Here is a 21093-nt window from a genome sequence, read left to right on the forward strand (position 1 = left end):
CGCTTGCGAGAAGGAAAAGGAGGGGTGAACACCCGCCTACTCCCCTCTGATTGGCTCAGAGTTTACTTGTCCGCGGCGTCCTGAGCTTCCATTGGACACTGGGTTCCCTGGGGAGTCTCCCTTTTAAATGTCGTCGGGACAGCTAAGATATTGGAGCTGATTTCTTGAGTAGTTGGCAGAGGAGTCTCGCCAAGAAGCCAGAAGACATGTTGTAGCTGTCTGCAGAAGAAGGGACGCCTCTTCTTCTTCTTCTTCTTCTTCCTCTTCTTCATCTCCTCCTCCTCCTCACGTTTTACCATGGAACCGGAGGAGAAGCCAAAATATGGTAATTATTGACAGAACAAACTCACAGGCATGGTTCACGTCTGTCTTCTGGAACTAATAATGTTCACCAACCTTCAGCAACATTTCTTCTGTCAGGCTCTAGCGGCTTTTTTTCTCTCCACTTTATACTCCACGTTATAATATTGTAGTTTGTGCAGGTCTTTATTTCGTTCTTTCCGCGAGTCACTTTGCGAATGAATGTTTTTTTGTTTTTTTTTCTTTCACAAGTGCCAAACTCCACGGTGAAAATCCTTGATGTCAGAATTGTGAACGCGTATCGCCTGGTTACGCGCTGTTTTTGCGACGCAAAACACCCCGTGGTTGCGTTCTAAAGTGAGGTGGTCTTTAATAAACACATTGTTACGGTATCCCCGTCTCGTGCCTTGTCCAGTTGCTGCCACATTCCTCAGACTGGTATGGCAGGCAGCTGGTTCCCGTGCAAGCCACAGTCCTCAGTGAAACGCCTCGAACATGTGAGGGTGTTTGTCAAATTAGATGCACAATTGTCTACAGTTTGCTTGATTTGGGTTTGAGTGAGTCTTCCTCACCACAGGCATCCCTCACAAACATTTCTTTTCCCCCCACAAGTCACGGACTGTTGCATTATAGTTCCCCTTTTAAGATAAAACTGAATAAGCCTAGCTTTCGCCTAACTTAAGCCTAACCTGAAATGCTTTGTTTTTGGAGACTATAGCGGTTCACGTCACAATTTTGGAAAAAAAAAAAAAAAACTTTGATGAAGTATTCAGAAGTCTCACTTTGAATTGATCTAATTTATCTAATAGTAGGTTTTTTTTGTTTGTTTTTTTTTCCTTTTGAGAAATGTAAGTCAGTGGTTGAGATGGTTCGAGTCATCGCTGGTACTGTCAGCGTCAGCCTTCCTTCTTCCTGTTAGTACCATCTGAATTTCCCACCAATCTTTTCCCTTGTTTTGAAGCTTAAACATCTGCTCCAGAAAATGAAGATACCACGTGAGAAATTGTGCAGGTGGCGGAAAATGTCCTGGTCGTGCCTTTACTCTAGGTTGTTGCCATTTCTATTGACTGATTGTTGTACCTTGGACCATGTCAGTAATACAACCACATACTCGATCATAAATGTAGTGACTCTGATGACTTGGCAACTTGCTTTAATTAGAGTGCAACATGTTTTCCATTCGACATCTCAGGAAATAAGCCACACCTTTATCATGATAGTCTTATTTTATTGACAGCTTTGCACATGTTACTGTAGACTGCGACGGCCTTGAGTGCAACCCTACAGTTGCATCTTTTCTCTGTAATTACACCAGATGATGGTAGAGGTCCTCCCAACAGTAAGTTGGGGTGTTCTCAGAGGTTTATGTCTGCTTTCTGAATGCAATTATTCTTGCTGTTTTTTCTTATGCACTTACTAAAAGGTAAGTGTTAGGTCTCTACAATTTGGTGTCTGACATACTCTACATTTAACCTCCACCTTTTTCCATGAACTGGCCTGCATGTGAAAAATGATGAGGGGCGAGTCCAATGTAACATGTCAGGATATTGTTTTCCTCCCTCTCTTGGGTTTATGGGTTTAACTCGCGAAACACGGAAACTGGCAAATGAGCCAAATAAAGGAGATGATAACATGAACACAACTCCTTCTGGAAGCAGCACTGCAGTACAGTTCCCTACGTTGGCGTTAACTCAGTCCTAAATATATTCAGAAACCCTAATAACAGGCATGCAGTCAGTCCCCAGTGCAGATGACTTATAATTATAAAGGAGGAGCTTTGAAACTTGATGCTGAGCTTTTTTCGGTCCTACTTTCATGTTCATGTAAGTTAGTTGGTGCTGCATGAATGCTGACTGACTTTGTCCTGTTTCATGTCTTTTAAATGAACATCCCACGGCTACAAGTTGGCTGTGTTTGTTTTACAGGCAACCAAGTTGGCATGAACATTTCGGCATTAACTTTTCACTCACTGTGTGTTGTGTCTACTGCCGTCCACTGCCAGCGTGAGAATGCTGCTATACGTGACTAGGTATTGTCATTATCATCGTTATCGGACATCTCCACTGCAGCCAAGTTTTGGTTCAAGACGCCTCATTGCAGACTAGTTTAGATGTGGTGAAAGGCTGTTTTTTTTCTTTTTTTTTTATCTCCCTTCTCAGAGACAGCAGTCCTGTATGGAGAAAATCCAGTATATCCAAAACTTCATTCTCATGGATTTAAGTTTTTTTTTTTGTTGCTAAGTTCAGTTTCAGTTTTCAAACGGCAGCTGTGATAAGTGTGTGGGTGTTTGGCAGCAGATACACTGGACTGCAGGGTTGTGTGTTGCTACAGTGTTGCCGCCCATTTTAATGCTGTAAATAGAACTGAACTTGGGCGGTAATGAAAGACATGTGGCTGCTTTGTTCAGGGAGAGTAGCTGCTGGAACTAAATGCTGCTTGCTGACTGAATGTCTGGATAGTTAGTAGGGCAGCACGATTCTAGACAAAACAAGAATCACATTTTTTATTTTTTTTTTGCTGAGAATTGAGATTGCGATTCTCTCACAAATTTTTTTTCAAGATAAATATTGAATTCACTTATATCTTAAAAGGAACTGTACCAAAAAATGGTGCAAGACTGGCACATCGGCTGTGATCAACAAACTTCTGCTTTACTGCATCGTGGGACTCTGAACTTGAAAATAAACTTTATTCTTCGTGTTCTCCGTATTTCTCTGTGCGTAAGATGATGAAACTCAGGCGTGCTTCTTAACATCAAATCTACTATTGACAGAATATATCATTTTACAGAACAACTTGATATTTGACCCCAACAAGACCACTATAACCTTCATACTGTTGCACTTTGTGGTGGCGTTTGAGGGTGTTATACAGAGCTGTTACCCTGTTACCCTGCCATGCTTGCTGTTAGGGCAAAACACCGCATGCATGTTTCTATTTTGACCTTTATTACCTTACTTGAATCCAAATAAGAGATTGGCAACCCTTTTTTTCTGTACAAGACAAGAAACTTTGTTGATCCCCACTGTGGTCACAGCAGCACAAGGAAACACACATGGTAGAAAGACATTCGATTGAACAGGGATGATCAAAAAAAAAAAAAAGATGCTCCATAAAAGAGCAAAAGTGACATAAAGTTGCAGCCAAAGTGACCAATAAGGAAGTGAGTACAAAGTGCCACATTGGCCAGTTGTGACTCAGACAGGTCAGAACTGTGTTGTCTGCACTGCTGTTGTACAGTCTGTTGTTGTTGCTGTTAGTTGCTATCACTGTGGTCAGCAGGGGTTTCGTCTGCATTCGTTTTTCGTGTTTTTTTGCTTGTCTGGGTCTGGACACACTGGAGCTTTAAGTAAAAAGCAAAAATGAATTATTTTTTTGCCATTCATAAAACAATACATTGGTTCATGAAAAGTTGTGAGAGAATATTCTGGACTGAACTGACTTCTTGCATTAGCATATGTAACAACTTTTGGTACTTTCAACACACACACACACGCACACACAAATAGTTTTTTTTCTTTTTCAAGTGCAGCACAACCAAACTGCAATCAGTAAAAGATATCATGACCAGCTTGCCATTGTTGGATTTTGGATGACATTTTCTACATTTTCATTTCTATCTGTACTGAAAATGTGCTGAACCGTGACCCCAGAGCTGAGATATTCTAAATAATCTCCCTCTAAAACATCCACTTTTATATCTAACTGCAGCCCCCAGCACAGTTCAAATACACATCACAACATTATTTGCTCCTTGACTCCTCATGAGCCTCCATGAGGATTCCTGCCTCTGACGAGGGAAAGCACATCGCTCAGGTTGCCACGGTGAATCGGTGACTCTGAGCTCAATAGTGTCAGGGTCTATTAAAGGAAGCCACGTGCGCGCACTGTTCCTAAATAGGTTTCACCTGGCTTGATGGATCTGTGTCTGCTTCTTCGAGCTTGGTCTTTGTGCAACTGTTTAAGCCCGGACACTTTGGAATTGGTTGAACTCTGAATCCTGGAAGTTAGAATCCTACTGTTGTGCAACGGCCCGCCGGAAACAGCGTGTGGGTGTTTGTAGAGTCTTTTTAAAATTAAAAAAACTGTCATGGGTTTTTGTATTTCAAGGAGGGACCAATGATGGCTCAGACGACCAAACGTCGGTGTGGTTTTGTTGTATTGGCACCCGGTTCCCAACACAGCAGTGAAAAATGGCAAAAACAGAAATGACTGCAGCAAAAAATGATACAAAAAAAAGTATTTACACTTACAAGACAGGACTTACTCAGGCAATCTAACGACCCACAATGTGATTGGTTGGAAAGAGAGCTCACCAAACAACAGCAGCAGAGCTCCCCTTAAATACCCATAGCCCCTCCCCTGGGCAGCCCAACACAGGAAGGAAACATTCATGAAACAATACACTCCAGCAATGAAAAAAACAAACAAAATATAAACAACAGTGTTAATGATCTTCCATCCAGCTGTGGTCTTCAAAACAGTCAAACATACAAAAAAAAAAAACTTAATTCCCCAATAATGGTGTTCTCCACGTCACGTGACGTTCCAAAGTGCACCACCTACCGCTTTTATGGCGTGACAAGGAAGTCCCTCGGTTTGGCCCGTGTCCGGAGATAACAGAGGGCGGGCAGCAGCAGCGGATGAGCGCGCGCGCCAGAAAGCCGCGTCGGCGCCGAGACCTGTGTGAATTTGACCCCAAATCCAGTGACGTCACTGGATATATACGGATATATGAAATATCTCAAAAAACGAAAGCAGCACAAACAAAAATGTTTGCTGCACAAACCTGCACAAACGATTAAAAGTGTTTTGAAAAGGTTTCATTGTTGGGGGGGGGGCAGCTTCACACAGGTGGCGCCGAGTGTACACAGGCTGGTCAGCGGCGAACAGGTGGCGCCGGGTGTACACAGAGTTTAGTCAGCGGCGAAGAGTTTGCGGGAGTGCAGGGGCGTGGTTTAGCCGGACCGTGGCTCCGCAGGAACAATGGGGGCGGCGCCCATCTCCGGCGCCGGTGCTCAGTGGCGTAGAGTGCGCAAGGCGCCTGCCAGTCAGGGAATGAACGGAGCGTTCACCGGTGCTCCGTCACAAAAACATCTGTGTGAAAAGGCCACAGTTCAACACATCTTAATGTTATGTCGTCTTTCCCTCATCCTATCATCCAAAAATGTTTGCAACAGTCTGATGTTTAGGATGAAGATAGACAAAAAGGTGTTTTTTTTTGTCTTTTAAATTATGTATTTTTTCCCCCAATGCTTGCTTTTAATGTCTGCAAACAACCAAGAAAATTAATTCCATTGGAATTGTGAGAGTCTTTATTTCTGAGCAACTTTGTATCTGTGACAAACTATTGCAGCGCAGGAAACAAAGATAATGGGTGACATTAAGCGGGATTTATTCATTTATTTTTTTGTCTTCTTTTTTCCTATGTCTAATTTTTCATTTTGTTCGAAGCAAGGCATCTTTGTAGATATCCGCTCCCAGATGAAGAGCAAAATTGTAATGTACTCTTTAGCTGTGTCTCAATTCAGGGTCTACAGCCTTCGAAGCCTGCATTTGAAGGCCAGTTAAGTCATAGCACTGCGCAAAGGCCTGTCCCAATTCACTAAAATTCGAAGGATGCTCCAAAGGCGCCCTTCAAATGCGTCCTCCTTTTAGCAGAGTCGAAGGATGCACCGCCACTATCCTTCGCGGCCTCCCATATCTCAGGATGCTTTGTGTGCTGCTGCAAAGCATCCTGGGATCCCGGGAAGTCAGCTGAAATGGCGCCATCTACTGGCAAAGACACAACATATACATTTAAGTATTGAAATTTCACGTAAAATATTACGTTTTTACCATAGGGTTTTTACTTATTTGAACATCCAACTCCATGTATGTGAAACCAAAACCCCAAAATTCAGTTAAAATATGTGACCGTGTAAAGTTGAGTAATGGTTAGCTTGATGACCAAGAAATACGCCGAAGGCTAGACCGTCCCATTTGGTTACCGGGGAGGCGGATCTTGTGTTGAAATTTTGTGGATTTACCCTACTGCCTCCTCACCACAAGATGGTAGTAGGTTGCTCCTTAAAGTACACTCTAATCACTTCCAGATGAGCCAGACAGGCAGATTAACTGGAGAAGATTGCAATTACAAAAGTTTCTCTCTGCAAAGTCTGTTTCTTACTTGTACCTGGCCATTTTAGAGGCAAAGGGAAGGAGAAAAGAAATGTTTAGTGGCTACCTGTGAGGATAAGAGCACAGGTGTGGCACAGATTGGAAAAACACACTTCAGGATAAACACAAGAAACAGAGGCGGAGTCATCGGTGCCTCTCGCAGTGAGCAGCTCTTCACAGACAGGTCGGACTGGTTTCTGTCCACGTTAGTTCCCCCTGCTCTCATTCACTCACAGCAGCAGCGAGGGAGGAAGTTGACCTGGAAAAAGGGGCCTCTGGTTCAGAAAGGAAAGCAAGAATGGCAGAAGATGGGCAATATTACGGAAAGCATGGTAATTATGCCTTGTTTTATTTCAATTGCTTGTATGTATGTGTTCTTTCGGAGCTTTGAAAGACAGCCTTTGGAATTTGAGAAGGCGTGTCATTTGTTTTGGGTGAAACTGGAGCTGCAGTGGGAGCGTTTCACTGGGAAAAGACAGGCATGTGTTTGAGTGGAGCCAGCCTCTTGTGGCTGCTGTGTTGATTACACAGGTGTGTCTTGTGTGCGTGCGCTCTCTTGGCTTTCATGAGTTGTGTTTGTCAGCGTTAGAACAATGCTTCGTAAATTGAATTGTTTTTGACCTCCGAACTAATGAAACCATTTTTTTTAAAACAATAAACACGTTTTTTTTTTTTTTTTTTTTTTTTTTTGTGATTGAAAATCAGAGAAAATCGCTGAAGCAGCGACTTAGACTAGTCTAAGTATCAGCAAAACTGCTGATCTCTTGGAATTTTCATCCACTGTCATCTCTGGGCTTTACTCACTAATATTGGCGGTACCAAATATGCTCAGCTGCAAAATTAGCTTGGGGTCAATTTCTTCTTTTCTCCTTCTTTTTTTAATCTTTCTAAAGTGTTTATGGAACCAAGACGACCCGGAACACATCAAACTCATATTCTGTATTTATTTCTGGGGGGGGGGAAAGTGTAAGTTATAGCACAGCCTACATGGGTATTTGGTTGTGCACACCCATTTTCTGATGGCTGCTTCTGGCAGGATAGCAAACAATTTCACTGAGTCCCAATCCTCCCCAAATTGCCTCAACAGCAAATATAATTCAATTCAATGATACTTTATTGATGCGGTCAGGACCAGTTCCTAAAACATTATTTACTTTCTTGCACAAGTTACATATGGCGATACGGTTCTGTTCTGGGACCCCCTGTTCTACAGTCTGGGACAGTGCTCCTCGCTGCCCTTCAACAGCCGTGGTGGGAGGTGAAAAAGACCAAGTTATGGCAGATTTTAAGATATATAGGGTGCTCTGATAGCAACTGTCCAATAGGAAGCTGAGGGGTTAGTCAGATGACCCATCAGCTGATTGATGGCGGTTCATGAGGGCCATCACCTCTATGATCCTCATGATGTTGTGTCAATAAGGGCCAAAATGTCTGAGGAATATTTCCTTCACAAAACAGTTGAGGTAATTGGGTCATTTGAAGGCGGAGGTTTTAAGTGTGTGTGTGTGTGTGTGTGTGTGTGTGCGCGTGTGCGCGTGTGTGTGTGTGTGTGTTCCACAGTTGACATTTGAAGATGTAAAGCTGTGCTGCTGTGTATTTTTCCTGGTTACTCAAATTGAAATTGACAGTAACATTTTTATTTATTTTTTTTAAATCTGCTCTAATTTCGCAAATTAGACTGATTGTCAATAATAATATGTACATTTTATCGATAAAGTCTTTTTTTTTTCATTTTATCTTTGTAATTTTATTTTACCGCTTCGGTTTCATTGCAGTCGCTCTGTATAATTTAATGACACTTCCCCAGGCGGAAGAAAAAGCAGCTCTCGTCAACAGCGTATCATTTCGCCAAGGTCTCAATAGTTGTGTTGCTTCCCAATGTGCTTCTATCAATGCTGTAAATCACCTCACACGACTGGAGTATCAAAAGTATCGATATTTTCATTTGAGAATCGATGATAGAGCATAAAGATGGAGACGAATGGACTGCGGCAGTGTTGTATACACGAGAGTTCTGCTAGAGAGGAAAAGTAACAGAAGCTCCATCTAGTGGCGGGCATCGGTCTGATGGCTGTGTCTTCAGCTTGTTTTTTTCCCCCAAGCTGAGTCACCAGAGAAAAATGAATGTTGTTTGCCTGAGGGGGAAAGTCGTGTCTCAGAATATATGACGAGATAAGGCGGTGGTGCTCATGCTATTGTACGTCAGGGTGTATTCATGAACATTTCTGTGTGATGCAGATCTTTAGTTTGAGCCTATTTTACAATTTTAGTTCTATCAAGCTGATATTTCAATTTAAAAAAAAAAAGGTTTATAAGACCATCAAAACACATTCAGTAGAACCACGGGGGAAAAAACACCCACGCGTAAGCACAGTGGTCTGGTGTGGTAAATTACCCAATAGTTATAAAGTGCGTTTTGAGTCATCTATGGTTATGTAGTATCAAGGCAAGGCGGATTTGTTCTTAACGTTAAAACATTATGTCTCCATCCGTCCAGGTGAGCCAAGAAAGCATGACCCGAACTTCAAGGGTCCAATTCAAAACAGGTGAGGTGGCGGCGTCACGGGATTTTGTTGTAGCTGCAGACATTTTTTGTTTATGAATTGTTCTGATTTGGTTCCCTCTATCCCAGGAGCTGCACAGACATCGTGTGCTGCATTCTCTTTATTCTGGCTGTACTGGGCTACATTGCAGTGGGAATTCTGGGTAAGGAGCGTAAATATCCAAAGCAACTTCCTGTGAAAATACTGAGTTAAATCAACCCTTTGGCATCCTTAACCTTTTCTTCTTGTGCTTTTAGCTTGGACCCAAGGGGACCCCAGAAAGGTGATCTACCCCACAGACAGCCGAGGACAGTTTTGTGGGCAAGCTGGCACGCCACTGGAGTGAGTTATCATTTCCAATAATAGTTCATAATCAAATCAAAAGTGCCTGATAGTCCATCATAGCAGTGGCTTGTCACTGAATGATTTCTAAAGAAATACTTTTTCCAATTTCAACCGTGCAACTGAATTACACGCAAAGTGTTTTCAGGTCAGCCTGAACCTATACAAACTGTTTGGAAGGAACATTTTATAAGAAACATTTTTAGTGGGACCCTTTACATGTCTGCATATTTGGATGGGAGCACATTGTTGTAAGTTGCTTTGGTTGTCTTCAAGGTAAAAGAATGAAGTACTGAGTTTCATGAAATTTGTAGCTCCTTTTTTTTTTTTTTTTTTTTTTTTTTGTCTACGCACGCCCAGAGCACTTATGTGGGAAATGACTGGATTGTGACTTTTTTTGTTTTTTTAAATCAATGTTGTGTATTGTGTATTGTAGGAACAAGCCACTCTTGTTCTACTTTAACATCATGAAGTGTGCCAGTCCCATGGTGCTCTTGGAGTTCCAGTGTCCAACAACACAGGTATGGGTTTCAACAAAAATATCAAAATATTGAGGTGGGCTTAGATTTGATCGTATATACATATATCTATACTTGCATACATACATACATGCATGTCTGTCTGTCATCAGATGTGTGTGGAACGGTGCCCTGAAAGGTTTCTGACATTGGTCAACGCCAAAATCAGCAGTAAAGATTTTGAGTACTACAAAAAATTCTGCAAGGAGGGTCTGACTAGTTCAATGGTGAGTTTTCATTTTTATGTTTGTTTGTTTTTTTTTTTTCAATGTTCATCTGATCTGATGTCACATGATCAATTTGGGGTCAAATCACAATCCATAACTGGCACTTTTCAGGAGATGCTCTGTTTTTTTTTTTTTGTTTTTTTTTTATTATAATTTTGAAAATGTAGTTTAATCATCTTGGTTATTGGTATGTTCTACTTTATGTATCGTGTCATTTTAAATGTTCAAACGTACAACCGCTCCTGTGTTTCAGGGTGTCCCAGACATCCTAAAGGCAGGCCTCTGTCCTGCCATGCTGATACCCAGCAAGTCTTGTGAGTTGAACAAATGTCTGGCCTTCTATCCCTATGACATTCCTACATGCAGGACAAAATAGAGAGGATAACCCTTCATTATTTTTTCCCTCATGCTTTGTTCAGTCACTCGAAGGTGTTTCCCAGCACTGGGTGAGAAAGGAGGTGTGATCACAGTGGGCAACAACTCTCATTTTGACGATGGAAGTGGAAAAATGAGAGACGCCAAAGACCTTGTAGATGGAGTCAAGTGAGTGTGTGTGTGTGTGTGTTTGTGTGTGTGTTTACTTTACACCTCAAACCAGCGACACCGACACGCGTCACGCAGCTAACGTTGTGGGAGTCTCTCCACAGAAACGCGACGGTGGTCATTGAAGCTCGTCAGGCCGTCATGAAGATCTTTGAAGACTACACGCAGTCCTGGTACTGGATCCTCATGTGAGTTTTTCTCGCCAGCAGTTCTTCCTTCATGCCTGTTTATAAAAACCCGACCCGCTGTTTTCTAACCCTCTCCTTATTGGCTCTCTCCAGCGGGCTGGTCATCGCCATGGTCACCAGTTTGCTGTTCATCGTTCTGCTGCGCTTTTTGGCTGGGATCATGGTCTGGGTGATGGTTGCCCTGGTCATCCTGGTGGTCGGCTATGGTAAGAGCTCAAAAAAAGAGAGCAAGTTTACTTTCTCAGTTTTCTTTGTCCTTTTGTCTTTGATCAGTGGCTCGGTTATGTCTCCTTTTGTTTAAAAGAAGACGTAAACAGAACAAGTGTAAAATAGCACGTGTGTTTTATTATGCAGTGTCATTTATCAAATTGTGAAATTGATGCATCCAAAAAAAAAATGGCGGTGCACGATGGCAGCGAACTGGGAGCAAGACCCTTATTGATCTCTATGTATATTTTCTTATATTCTATATATAAGAGAACCGTTGTAAGGGTAGGAAAACCACATTACTTTGATTGTACTGTGAGGATACACTTTTATTAATGTGTTTATGGGCAGCATGTTAAGCTTTTAGAAGTATCAAAAATCAGAAATCAGGCCAAATTATACACACTGGTCCAGCTTTTCTTTAAAGGACAAATGGCCACATCAGGGTGAAATGAAATGAAAGAACAAGACACTCGGCTGCAAATGGCCTCTGATGCTTGTCATGACAAACTCACCATCACCGGTGTTTGAAAAAAAAAACCCGGTAAGTGATTAGCAGTTTGACAACATGAAGTGCTTTTGAGTGGACCGCTGACTGAATATGTGCTGCATAAATGCAGGTCTTTTCCCGATTTACCAAAAAGGCCAGTTGATTTACACCTCGGTGTAATTTACACCTCTCGGTGATTTAAAGTGGATCCAGACCAGGATTCCTGTCATTTAGAATTAATATCCAGAGACTCAACATTCTTTCTTTTTACCGAGTCTCAAAGCAGTAGGATATTAATGTAAATGCACAAGTTCTTATTTGACTTTCCTCTCCTGAGTCTCATGTTGCTTTTTTGCTATTGCCTGTTACTGACTCTCATCTCAATCATTGCATGATTATGGTTAAAAAAACAAAAACAAAACCAACCATGCTGCCTCTAGTTTCCAATGTAATAACTGCTTCTGCTTAGCTTTGCTTTGAGTCAAATGGGATTCCAGTATTTGAAACTGGTTTTGTGCATTTTTTGCATTTTTTTTTTTTATGTCAAAAATGTGTTCACTCTTCCAGTCTTTTCTTTCCTTCGTCAAGTAGAAAGTGCAGAAGTAATTGCAGTGTAATACCAATTGGCAACAATAATGTGGTGACTCGGATGACAAGTGTTTAGATCAGAAGATAAAAGCGGTAAAGCATTTGGTAGAATCGTCAAAAAATAGCAAATAGAAAATGTGACAAACGAGCGATATGCACTTTAAAGGTCCAGCGTTTCATATTTGGAGGTTTTGAAGAAGAAACGGCGACATCAAGTGGTTACATTTTAGACTGCAGAATCTTTCACTCCCCCTCCCTCTGCTGCGCTTGCCAGTGAACTATGGTGGCCCTGCGCACCCAAACCTGTATACCTCGTCCACCTGCTTCTCTGTTGGTTTATTTGAGGCCAGTGTTCACCCTAAATACATATATTATAGTACTTTTTTTAACTGATTTTTGGACTTTGCCTGATTTCTCCACTTGGATTGCTCCATAATTTGACATTGGTAATAGATATGCAGAAACGTTTAAGTTTACACTTGTAAAAACCTGTGGCTGTTGCTGCTTCTCGCAGGAATCTTCCACTGCTACATGGAGTACGCAGACCTGAAGGGAGAGCCGGGGGCCGACGTCACTCTGGAGCAGCTGGGCTTCCAGACAGACTTCACCATCTACCTGCAGATCAGACAAACTTGGCTGGCCTTCAGTCAGTGCACCACACACACACACACACACACACCAGTGTAGGGCCACATGTGTGACGCGTTCCTCCCGCTGCCTTCCAGTGATCATCCTGGCCATCGTGGAGGTCATCATCATCCTGCTGCTCATCTTCCTCAGGAAGAGGATTCTGATCGCTATTGCCCTCATCAAGGAGGCCAGCAGGTGAGGCATATGACCTGAGGAAGAACTGTAGAAAATCACATAAATCAAAAGTAAAAAAAAAAGAAAAAAATTTCATTGGCTTTAACTTACTGTAAAAATAGTAGCTGACTGCAGTCTCAGGGCAGGATGGACGTGGTCACGATGGACCGGTTTCCTTTATGCTGATGCTTCCTGTGCCGTTCCTCAGAGCCGTCGGTCATGTGATGTCTTCGCTTTTCTACCCGCTGTTCACCTTCCTACTCCTGGCCATGGTGATCGCCTACTGGGCCGTCACTGCCGTGTATCCTTTTGCCTCATCCTTTAGGCTGTGACAGGAGGTGGGTGTTCAGCTGGGCTCTCATGGAGTGAGTCCAGGGAGTGCACAGCAGAAAATATCCAATGAAAAGTAATGGAAGACGGTCACCTGCGATGCCGCTGGGAGATCGACACAGTGTCCAAACCATTGGACACTGTGGAGCTGCAGCTGTATTGTGAATACATAAAATATTTATGTAAAATAATAGTATTGGGAAGGATAAATTACATTTTTTCAAATGGGTCATGAAATCGCATGATTCCAATTTTCTTGGTTTGGAAATTCTAAAATACCCACTTTTGAGCTCAGAATATCAAAACCTGTAAACAAGACGGATTCACACCCCTATTGTGTAAAGAATAATCTAGAACGAATGAGCAACGCTATCTAGTGTTGCTCGTTCATAACGGTAGGCTACATCTGTACAGGTTTTTACTTGGGAGGGGGGGGGGGGGACTTTTATAACATACACACACAAATAACTATGTGAAAGATTTTGAAACGGCTTACTGTTCAGTCCTCTCAGTCGGCTGTGCAGTCGTCATTTGTCCTTGACAGCAGGCCATCAGCTTTCTGTCTACCTCAAATGAAGCGGTCTACAAAGTCTTCAACGAGACCAAGTGTGAGCACTCCAGGCAAACCTGTGACCCAGGTGTAAGTCTTTCCAATTTTCACGTCCATGACATAGCTGGTCCAGCGGTGACGTTCAGTGTTTAGGATCTCCTGCCTATAACTTTGTGCGTATAAATAAAGCAGGCATGCGCCGATACCAGTATCAAGTATCGTTATCGATACTGGGGTTGAGTACTGGTACTTGCATATGTATGAATATAGCAATTTTGTTCAGTGTGTGTTTGTACTGCAGTGAAACTTGTTCTAAAAAAAAAAAAAAGACCTGCGGAGGAATGTTCAATATAATGTATAATGTGCAATGACCTCATTGAGTGCCCAGTATCGGTCAGTGCTGAATTGCAAGTACTCGTACTCTACTAGTTCTGTCAAACAGTGGTATCGGTGCATCCCTAATGATAAAGTACTGCTTCATTCAGCTGTGTTTCTCCCTCTGTGCTCAGAATTTCTCCACCAGTGCAATGAAAGCAGCGTGCCCCGACTCGGAGTGTCTCTTTGCGTTCTACGGTGGAGAGACCCTTTACCACAAGTACCTGATTGGCCTGCAGTTCTACAACGTCTTCCTCTTCTTCTGGTGTGCGAACTTTGTCACGGCTCTGGGCCAGATGACCCTGGCTGGTGCTTTTGCATCTTACTACTGGGCGGTGGTCAAACCAGATGACATGCCTGCCTTCCCAGTCTTCTCTGCCCTCGGAAGATCCCTCAGGTGAGTTTCTTTCTTTCCTTCTTTGTTTCCTTCTTTGTTTTATTTCTCTCAGTTTTTTCTCTTTCTTTCTTTCTTTCTTTTTTCTTTCTGTTTTTTTCTTTGTTTACTTTCTTTCTCTTTCTTTCTGTTTTCTTTCTTTCTCCTTTCTATTTTCTTTCTTTCTTCCTTCCTTTCTTTCTTCCTTCTTTGTTTCTGTTTTCTTTGTTTTATTTCTTTCTGCTTTTTCTCTTTCTTTCTTTCTTTCTTTCTTTCTGTTTTCTTTCTGTTTTCTTTTTCTTTCTTTCTTTCTTTCTTTCTTTCGTTCTCTTTCTATCTTTCTTTCTTTCTTCTTGCTGTCTTTCTGTCTGTCTTTTTGATATTTCTTCATACATTTAGCTTATCTCTTTTACCACAGGAATAAAAGCTGTCTTTAGCTTTTCCCTCAGTCAAATAATGCTGCCTGTTGATTGAGTCCCTCTGTTTGTTGTTGCAGGTATCACACAGGGACTCTGGCTTTTGGTGCTTTTATCCTTTCTGTCGTTCAGATCATCAGGGTTCTGCTGGAGTACCTGGACCACAAGCTAAAGGGTGCGGCTGTCTCTTGTATTGAAGTGTAGAATTCAGTGACTGTAGCTTGCAATTTGCAAAGCAGATGACTTTCTACTAAAATAACTCACTGACATTCGATGCATTCTAATGGCAAACTGTAACTGACACATATAAATAATATTATGATGTAATAATACGTTTAAGTTGGCGTTTGACTTTTCGATTTATCGTCTTTCATAGGAGCCCAAAATAAATTTGCCAGGTTCCTGTTATGCTGTCTGAAGTGCTGCTTCTGGTGTCTGGAAAAATGCATCAAGTTCCTGAACAGAAATGCCTACATCATGGTGTGTCTCTCCATTCAGCTTCTCTAATGTCAACACAGTAGCTTGAATGATGAAATGCCTGAATGTGATGAACTTTCTGCTCCCCCGCAGGTGGCGATTTATGGTAAAAACTTTTGTGCGTCTGCTCGAGACGCCTTCCTTCTCCTCATGAGGAACTTGATCAGGTGACTGGACGGACGTGTTTTCCTGAGGATACATATTTTGTGCATAATTCTCTCTGTTTGTTTCTTATTCGTAAATCATAATCTTCATTTTCCCTAAGGGTGGCTGTTTTGGACAAAGTGACAGACTTCCTGTTGTTTTTGGGGAAACTGCTGATTGTCGGACTTGTGGGTGAGTAGACCCGGTAGTCCAACATGATGGTTGTACTTGTGAATATTAAAGGGATTTGACATATTATGACAGATTAGGTATTAGTGCGGCAATGGACACTTTGATCTAAATGTGTCGGAGTATAAAACCAATCTCACCAATTGGTGAAATTGGTACCATCCCAAGAAACGGGGTTGGAATTTACTCAAGAACGGATTTGGTTTGATGGATGATTTTGGATGCAAATTAGCGGCTTTTGCCGTCGTCCGGCATGTTTACAGAGATATTGTAATCACTGTCCATTACTGTGCACTTTCCCCATTTAAAAAAAAAAAAAATTCTTTAAGATAATGCTGAATAATTAATTAATTTAAAAATGAAAATAGTGAATATGATGATGTGCAAAGTTGATTGACAGGAGCTTCAGTCCTTGAAAGGAACAAGTGTTAGCCATCAAATGCTTTGAACGAAGACACCAAGACTGTGTCTCCAATTAGTCCACGCGTTACCTCGGCTGTCCACCAGGAGTTTGCTGGGAAATTGAACTGCTTTTTCTGCGGCCTTTTTTTCGACAGGTGTCTTCGCCTTCTTCTTTTTCTCTGGGAGAGTAAAGGCCTTTGAGAATACAGCCCCTACCCTCAACTATTACTGGGTTCCCATACTGGCAAGTGTTGTGTTCCGATATCTACCTGATCCATTTGTTTAAAATTCTTGATGCGCCTGTTTTTTGTTTGTCTGTTTTTTGATGAATGATGTTGTGGCAGTTTCTCACTATTGTCTCTCTTTAACCAGACTGTGGCAGTAGGCTCCTACCTCATTGCCAATGGATTCTTCAGTGTCTACAGTATGTGTGTGGACACCCTGTTTCTCTGTTTCTGTAAGTAGCAACGCACCCACGGTTTTAACCATTCCATAAGGTCTCAAAGCAGTAGGATATTAATGTAAATACACAAGTTCTCATTCGACTTTCCTCCCCTGACTCTCGCGTTGCTTGTTTGCTATTGACTGTTACTGACTCTCATGTCAATCATTGCATGATTATGGTTAAAAAAAAAAAAAAACAACCCTGCTGCCTCTAGTTTCTAATCTAATAACTGCTTCTGCTTTGCTTTGCTTTGAGTCAAATGGGATTCCAGTGTTTAAAACTGGTTTTGTGCATTTTTAGATGTCAAAAATGTGTTCACTCTTCCAGTCTTTTATTTCCTTGGTCATGTAGAAAGTGCGGAAGTGATTGCAGTGTAACACCAAAGGGCAACAATTCCGTGGTAACTCGGATGACAGAAGTGTTTGATGTTGTCATGCGGACAACATCAAGATAAGAGCGGTCGAGCGTTTGGTAGAAGCATTTGGTATGACTGTGTCAAAAAATAGCAAATAGAAAAATGTGACAAACAAGCAATATGCACTTACCAAGGTTAAGTGTGTAATATTTGGAGATTTTGAAGAAGAAACGGTGCCATCAAGTGGTTACGTTTTAGACTGCAGCATCTTTCACTCCCCCTCCGGAGCTTACCAGTGAACTACGGTGGCCCTGCGCACCCAAACCTAGATACCTCGTCCACCTTCTTCTTTGTTGGTTTATTTGAGGCCAGTGTTCACCGCAAATACCAAGCGCGCTGTCAGGTAGCTGGATTGTCCACACCAGGCTTCCTTAGAAATATGGCGGTGCAAGATGGCAGCAAACTGGCAGAGACCCCCTTATGGATCTATGTATATTCTTATGTTTATATGAGTACCATTCTAAGGGTAGGAAAACCAAATGACTTTTATTGTACTGCGCTTATACACTTTTGTTAATGTGTTTATGGGCAGCATGTTGAGTTTTTGCCAATAGGAAAATCATAAATCAAACCAAATTTTACACACTTGACCTTTGACTATTATACACTGATTTTTTTTAAAAAACATATTGTGAGGCCTAAAGTTTGACACCTACTTTTTTAATGCTCCATAAGTCTTTATTTTTCTGCGTTTTAATCTGTTGCAGTAGATATGGTACCATGGTATTGTAGCTGAGGTGTAATTGTGCTGTGAGGTTGAGGACATGGATGGCGTAACTTCTCCAACATAGCTGGGCCTCTAGGCTGCGAGTTGCAGGAAAATAAGGTCATTTAGATGGGTGGACGTCACTGCCTTGGTGTGTACTTCACCATATACTCATAGGCAGATGATGGCCTCAAAAGTAAAACACCAGAATTCCTCTTAAAACGTTGCTATCTTTCATATCTGTGGGTGCCTTCTGATGCTTGGTGTTTGACTTTCTCTTTTTCTCACCCTTTTGTTTTTATTTTCCTCCTCACTTTTCTCTACCTCCCCTTTCCCTTCCTCCCCACCGGCACCGTGACACTCTGCTTTTCAAACCATGGCTTCGTTATATTTTCTTTGCATCCATTCATCCAAACTAACTCGGCTGTGCACACCATGAGGTGAAGACCTGGAGCTCAATGATGGCTCAGCTGCATGGCCTTATCACATGTCCTCAACCCTGCATGACATTCTGGGGAAGACCAAGGCTGAAGGTCCATCTTCTGCCCGGCAACAGAGCAGTGATGACGGCGAATTGAAACGAAAAGGAGCAGATCCAAGAGGAGGATGCACCTTCGAAACAAGGGTTTTGTGGGCAAAAACACTCCCATCATAAACAGTTGGAGTTGGATCTTGATCTCGCCTTAACTTAGGAATTACTCAGTTCACCCAATCGAACTAACTATCGACTAACTATTAAGTACTTGAACAAGCAGAGTCTGTTGCGTGCCTTTCTGTTCAAATGGCTTTGGGATTTTTTTTATTTCAATCTTTCTGCTTGCTTGCCTTCCAAAAACTTCATTCTTTCTTTCAACTGAATTTCTAAAATGCAAACTTGGGTTGGTTCCAACTTAAAGCACTTAATTACCTTGTGCTTTCCTTGCCCAGTGGTGCACAAATACAGTGGAACATGTCCTGGTCATGGGAACGCAATCTCAGCATGTTGAATGCTTTATTTCTTTTGCTGCCAAACCAAATCAAGCTAGCATTATGTCCACACTTAATCTTCATCCACAACGCCTTTTTTCAGGTTACATTAATAATTTAAATTTATTGCTCTCCAAAATCAGGGAAAAACTACCTTGTAACTTTAAATTGCATGATTAAAGTATCTAAATATGTCATTAATTAATAGTCATTTTTCAAAAACTGAGCTGACGGTTTTCGCAAATGACTTGCTAGTCAGAGCAGTGAGAGATACTATTTTGAATGGAGAATCAGTCAGTTAATTGTTAACTGTGCTAAAACAGCTTCCATCTTCTCTTTAAAAGAAACTTGATTGATGGAAAAACTTAACGTAAGACTTAAGCAAATGGTTAACTGAACATCAAAAATGATAACTTTTTTTTTAAAGGTGATTAATGATTTTTTTTTAAAACACATTTTGATCAAAGCTACTGTAGAAATATGTATTTTTAAACTTTTCTTAATTTGAGTAGTTTTTTCACAATACCACTATAGTTAAGTAAAACTTTAAACTGTAGTTTCCTTGTATGTTCTTAGGGGGTTCCTTACCCGATAACTGCACTGTTGATGCACTTTATGTGTTGACTCTAAAACAGTTCTAATTCAGAAATGAATACTTGAGCTGCTTTTGATTGTATATTTTTGATTATACTATGTTTTTTTTTGTTTTTTTACTGTAAAATGTGTCTTCCCTCAAATGAATGTGAAATATAACTTGGCAAATTCTCTCTCTCTCTCGCTACATATATATATATATATAAATCACCCAGTTAACTGCCATTTTATCGAATCTTTCTAGTGGAAGATCTTGAGAGAAATGATGGCAGTGCAGAGAGGCCGTATCTGATGCCTGAGAGCCTTCGCAAAGTCCTCAATAAGAAGAACAAGAGCGAGCCAGCTGAGTGAACTGAGACCGTTACCTGTTAACTAACTCTGGACAGTTCAAACCTCTGAGTGACGTTTGGGTTCAGTTGCTGCAAAAGTGTATGCAATGTTTCTGGCATGCTGAAGATACGTTTTCTTGAAAGAGTTGACCGTGGTTTATAATATTCAAAACCTTCTATTTAAACATTTTAAAAAGGTAAGCTTGATGTTGTCTGTTAAACCTGTTAACCGTTCTTTTTTTTTTATGCTTTTACCACCTCTTTTTTTTTTCAATGTCTCATCTTGTTACGTAACATTTGAGTGAATTTTCTATTGTGAGGTCACCAAAGCCATTACTCTCCTTTTCGTGCATAAATGAGAGAGGATTGTAGATATTTTACATGAAGCATTATCTGTTGCAGTTTTGTAAGTAAGCACAAAGTGTGAACAATTGAGAACAAATAAATTATTTGTATTTAATTTGATACACAGGATTGCACATTGAGGTTTTAATCTGTTTGTGGAATAAAGCATAATTTTGTACTTCTGTGTGTGACTGTTTCTACTTAAACTTGTAATTAATTTTCATTCAAACACTCACCGAATAACGAATGTGTGCTTTTATAAATGTACAGTTCCTGAATGATTATAAATTGATTTTTTTTTTAACCAAATCTATGTTTAATTAAGACTGTTAAGCTGTTCTAAGTGAAATTGAAATTGACCACCTCAAGCCAAAGACTCGTCCCACAGATACAGTATACCAGTGCATGTGGTTATTGTTAGAAACTTTAACAGGCCACAAAATGAGGTGTGAACAGTGTCTCATAGAATCGGATCAAGTTCTGGTTGTGTATCAGTTTCTCTTTACATTTTACACACACACAAAGAAGAAGCTTTATTTGCAGCGTGTATGGGAAATCTTAACGTCTCTTTGGTTCTTTTTGAAAAGAAGTGTTAACACTGAACAGTTTTCTCTATTAACCCAGAAAACACAGTTATTAGAATATTACACTGCGCATCACTTAAAATTGAACCGCTGTTTTTTTTTTTTTTTTTCGGAAATTTCCATAATTAAGTGTCTGAAAGGAGTTAAATGAATTTGACCTCTACAATGACAAGGGTGCTCCAAGTGGAGGCCATTGGCTTCCAGACATTGATGTGTACGTCCAACTACTATGACATTACAGGAGTACCAAAATTAATATGAATTAACAATTAGAAATTTAAAGGTGCATTCTGTCCTCGTCTTTTACGTTTTGTCATTGTAAAATACAAATATGAAAAAACAATGACAAAAGTTTTTGCCTTTGTCTTTTGCCTTTGCTTTTACCATAAGGTAGAAGCAAAGGCAATCAAAAAGCTTTGGGTGGGGCTTTCTAGCCAGGATTAGTAGTTGATACCTGATTGTTCCATGGCTAGCATCTCCTTGGGCGCATTTCCACTGGCGCTTCTTGGCTTCACAGTGCGGCTCAGTCTGAGTGCGTTTCCAC

The 21093-nt window shown here is 41.1% G+C and overlaps 1 protein-coding gene across 2 annotated transcripts; it reads left to right on the forward strand.

Moving 5' to 3' along the window:
• Nucleotides 1-124: 124 nt before the first annotated feature.
• On the forward strand, nucleotides 125-20146 carry LOC142892447 (choline transporter-like protein 2). 2 transcript variants are annotated; one of them, XM_076032628.1, is made up of 22 exons: nucleotides 125-325; nucleotides 8957-9005; nucleotides 9092-9165; nucleotides 9260-9344; nucleotides 9781-9865; nucleotides 9976-10089; nucleotides 10343-10403; nucleotides 10509-10632; nucleotides 10737-10820; nucleotides 10914-11026; nucleotides 12620-12751; nucleotides 12831-12930; nucleotides 13118-13210; nucleotides 13795-13879; nucleotides 14299-14561; nucleotides 15034-15128; nucleotides 15330-15433; nucleotides 15524-15597; nucleotides 15696-15766; nucleotides 16321-16406; nucleotides 16535-16622; nucleotides 19536-20146. In XM_076032628.1, the coding sequence occupies exons 1-22, from the start codon at nucleotides 298-300 to the stop codon at nucleotides 19640-19642; spliced, it is 2115 nt and encodes a 704-aa protein (XP_075888743.1). In that variant the 5' UTR covers nucleotides 125-297; the 3' UTR covers nucleotides 19643-20146. The 2 variants fall into 2 exon arrangements, with proteins under 2 accessions (XP_075888743.1, XP_075888742.1); XM_076032627.1 differs by lacking the exon at nucleotides 125-325 and adding an exon at nucleotides 6633-6791.
• The last annotated feature ends 947 nt before the right edge of the window (nucleotides 20147-21093 follow it).

The sequence above is a fragment of the Nelusetta ayraudi genome, unplaced genomic scaffold (genome assembly GCF_046127955.1).
Source record: "Nelusetta ayraudi isolate G7.1 ecotype Tasmania unplaced genomic scaffold, CSIRO-AGI_Nayr_v1 ptg000034l, whole genome shotgun sequence".
Classification (NCBI taxonomy): Eukaryota; Metazoa; Chordata; class Actinopteri; order Tetraodontiformes; family Monacanthidae; genus Nelusetta; species Nelusetta ayraudi.

Bases quoted from the DNA above. Each gene is read 5' to 3' on its own strand.
- LOC142892447 (XM_076032627.1), top strand. From the start codon at position 6,758: ATGGCAGAAGATGGGCAATATTACGGAAAGCATG. The intron at 11,027-12,619 runs GTAAGAGCTCAA...TGCTTCTCGCAG, and splicing joins CATCCTGGTGGTCGGCTATG to GAATCTTCCACTGCTACATG. The intron at 12,752-12,830 runs GTCAGTGCACCA...GCTGCCTTCCAG, and splicing joins ACAAACTTGGCTGGCCTTCA to TGATCATCCTGGCCATCGTG.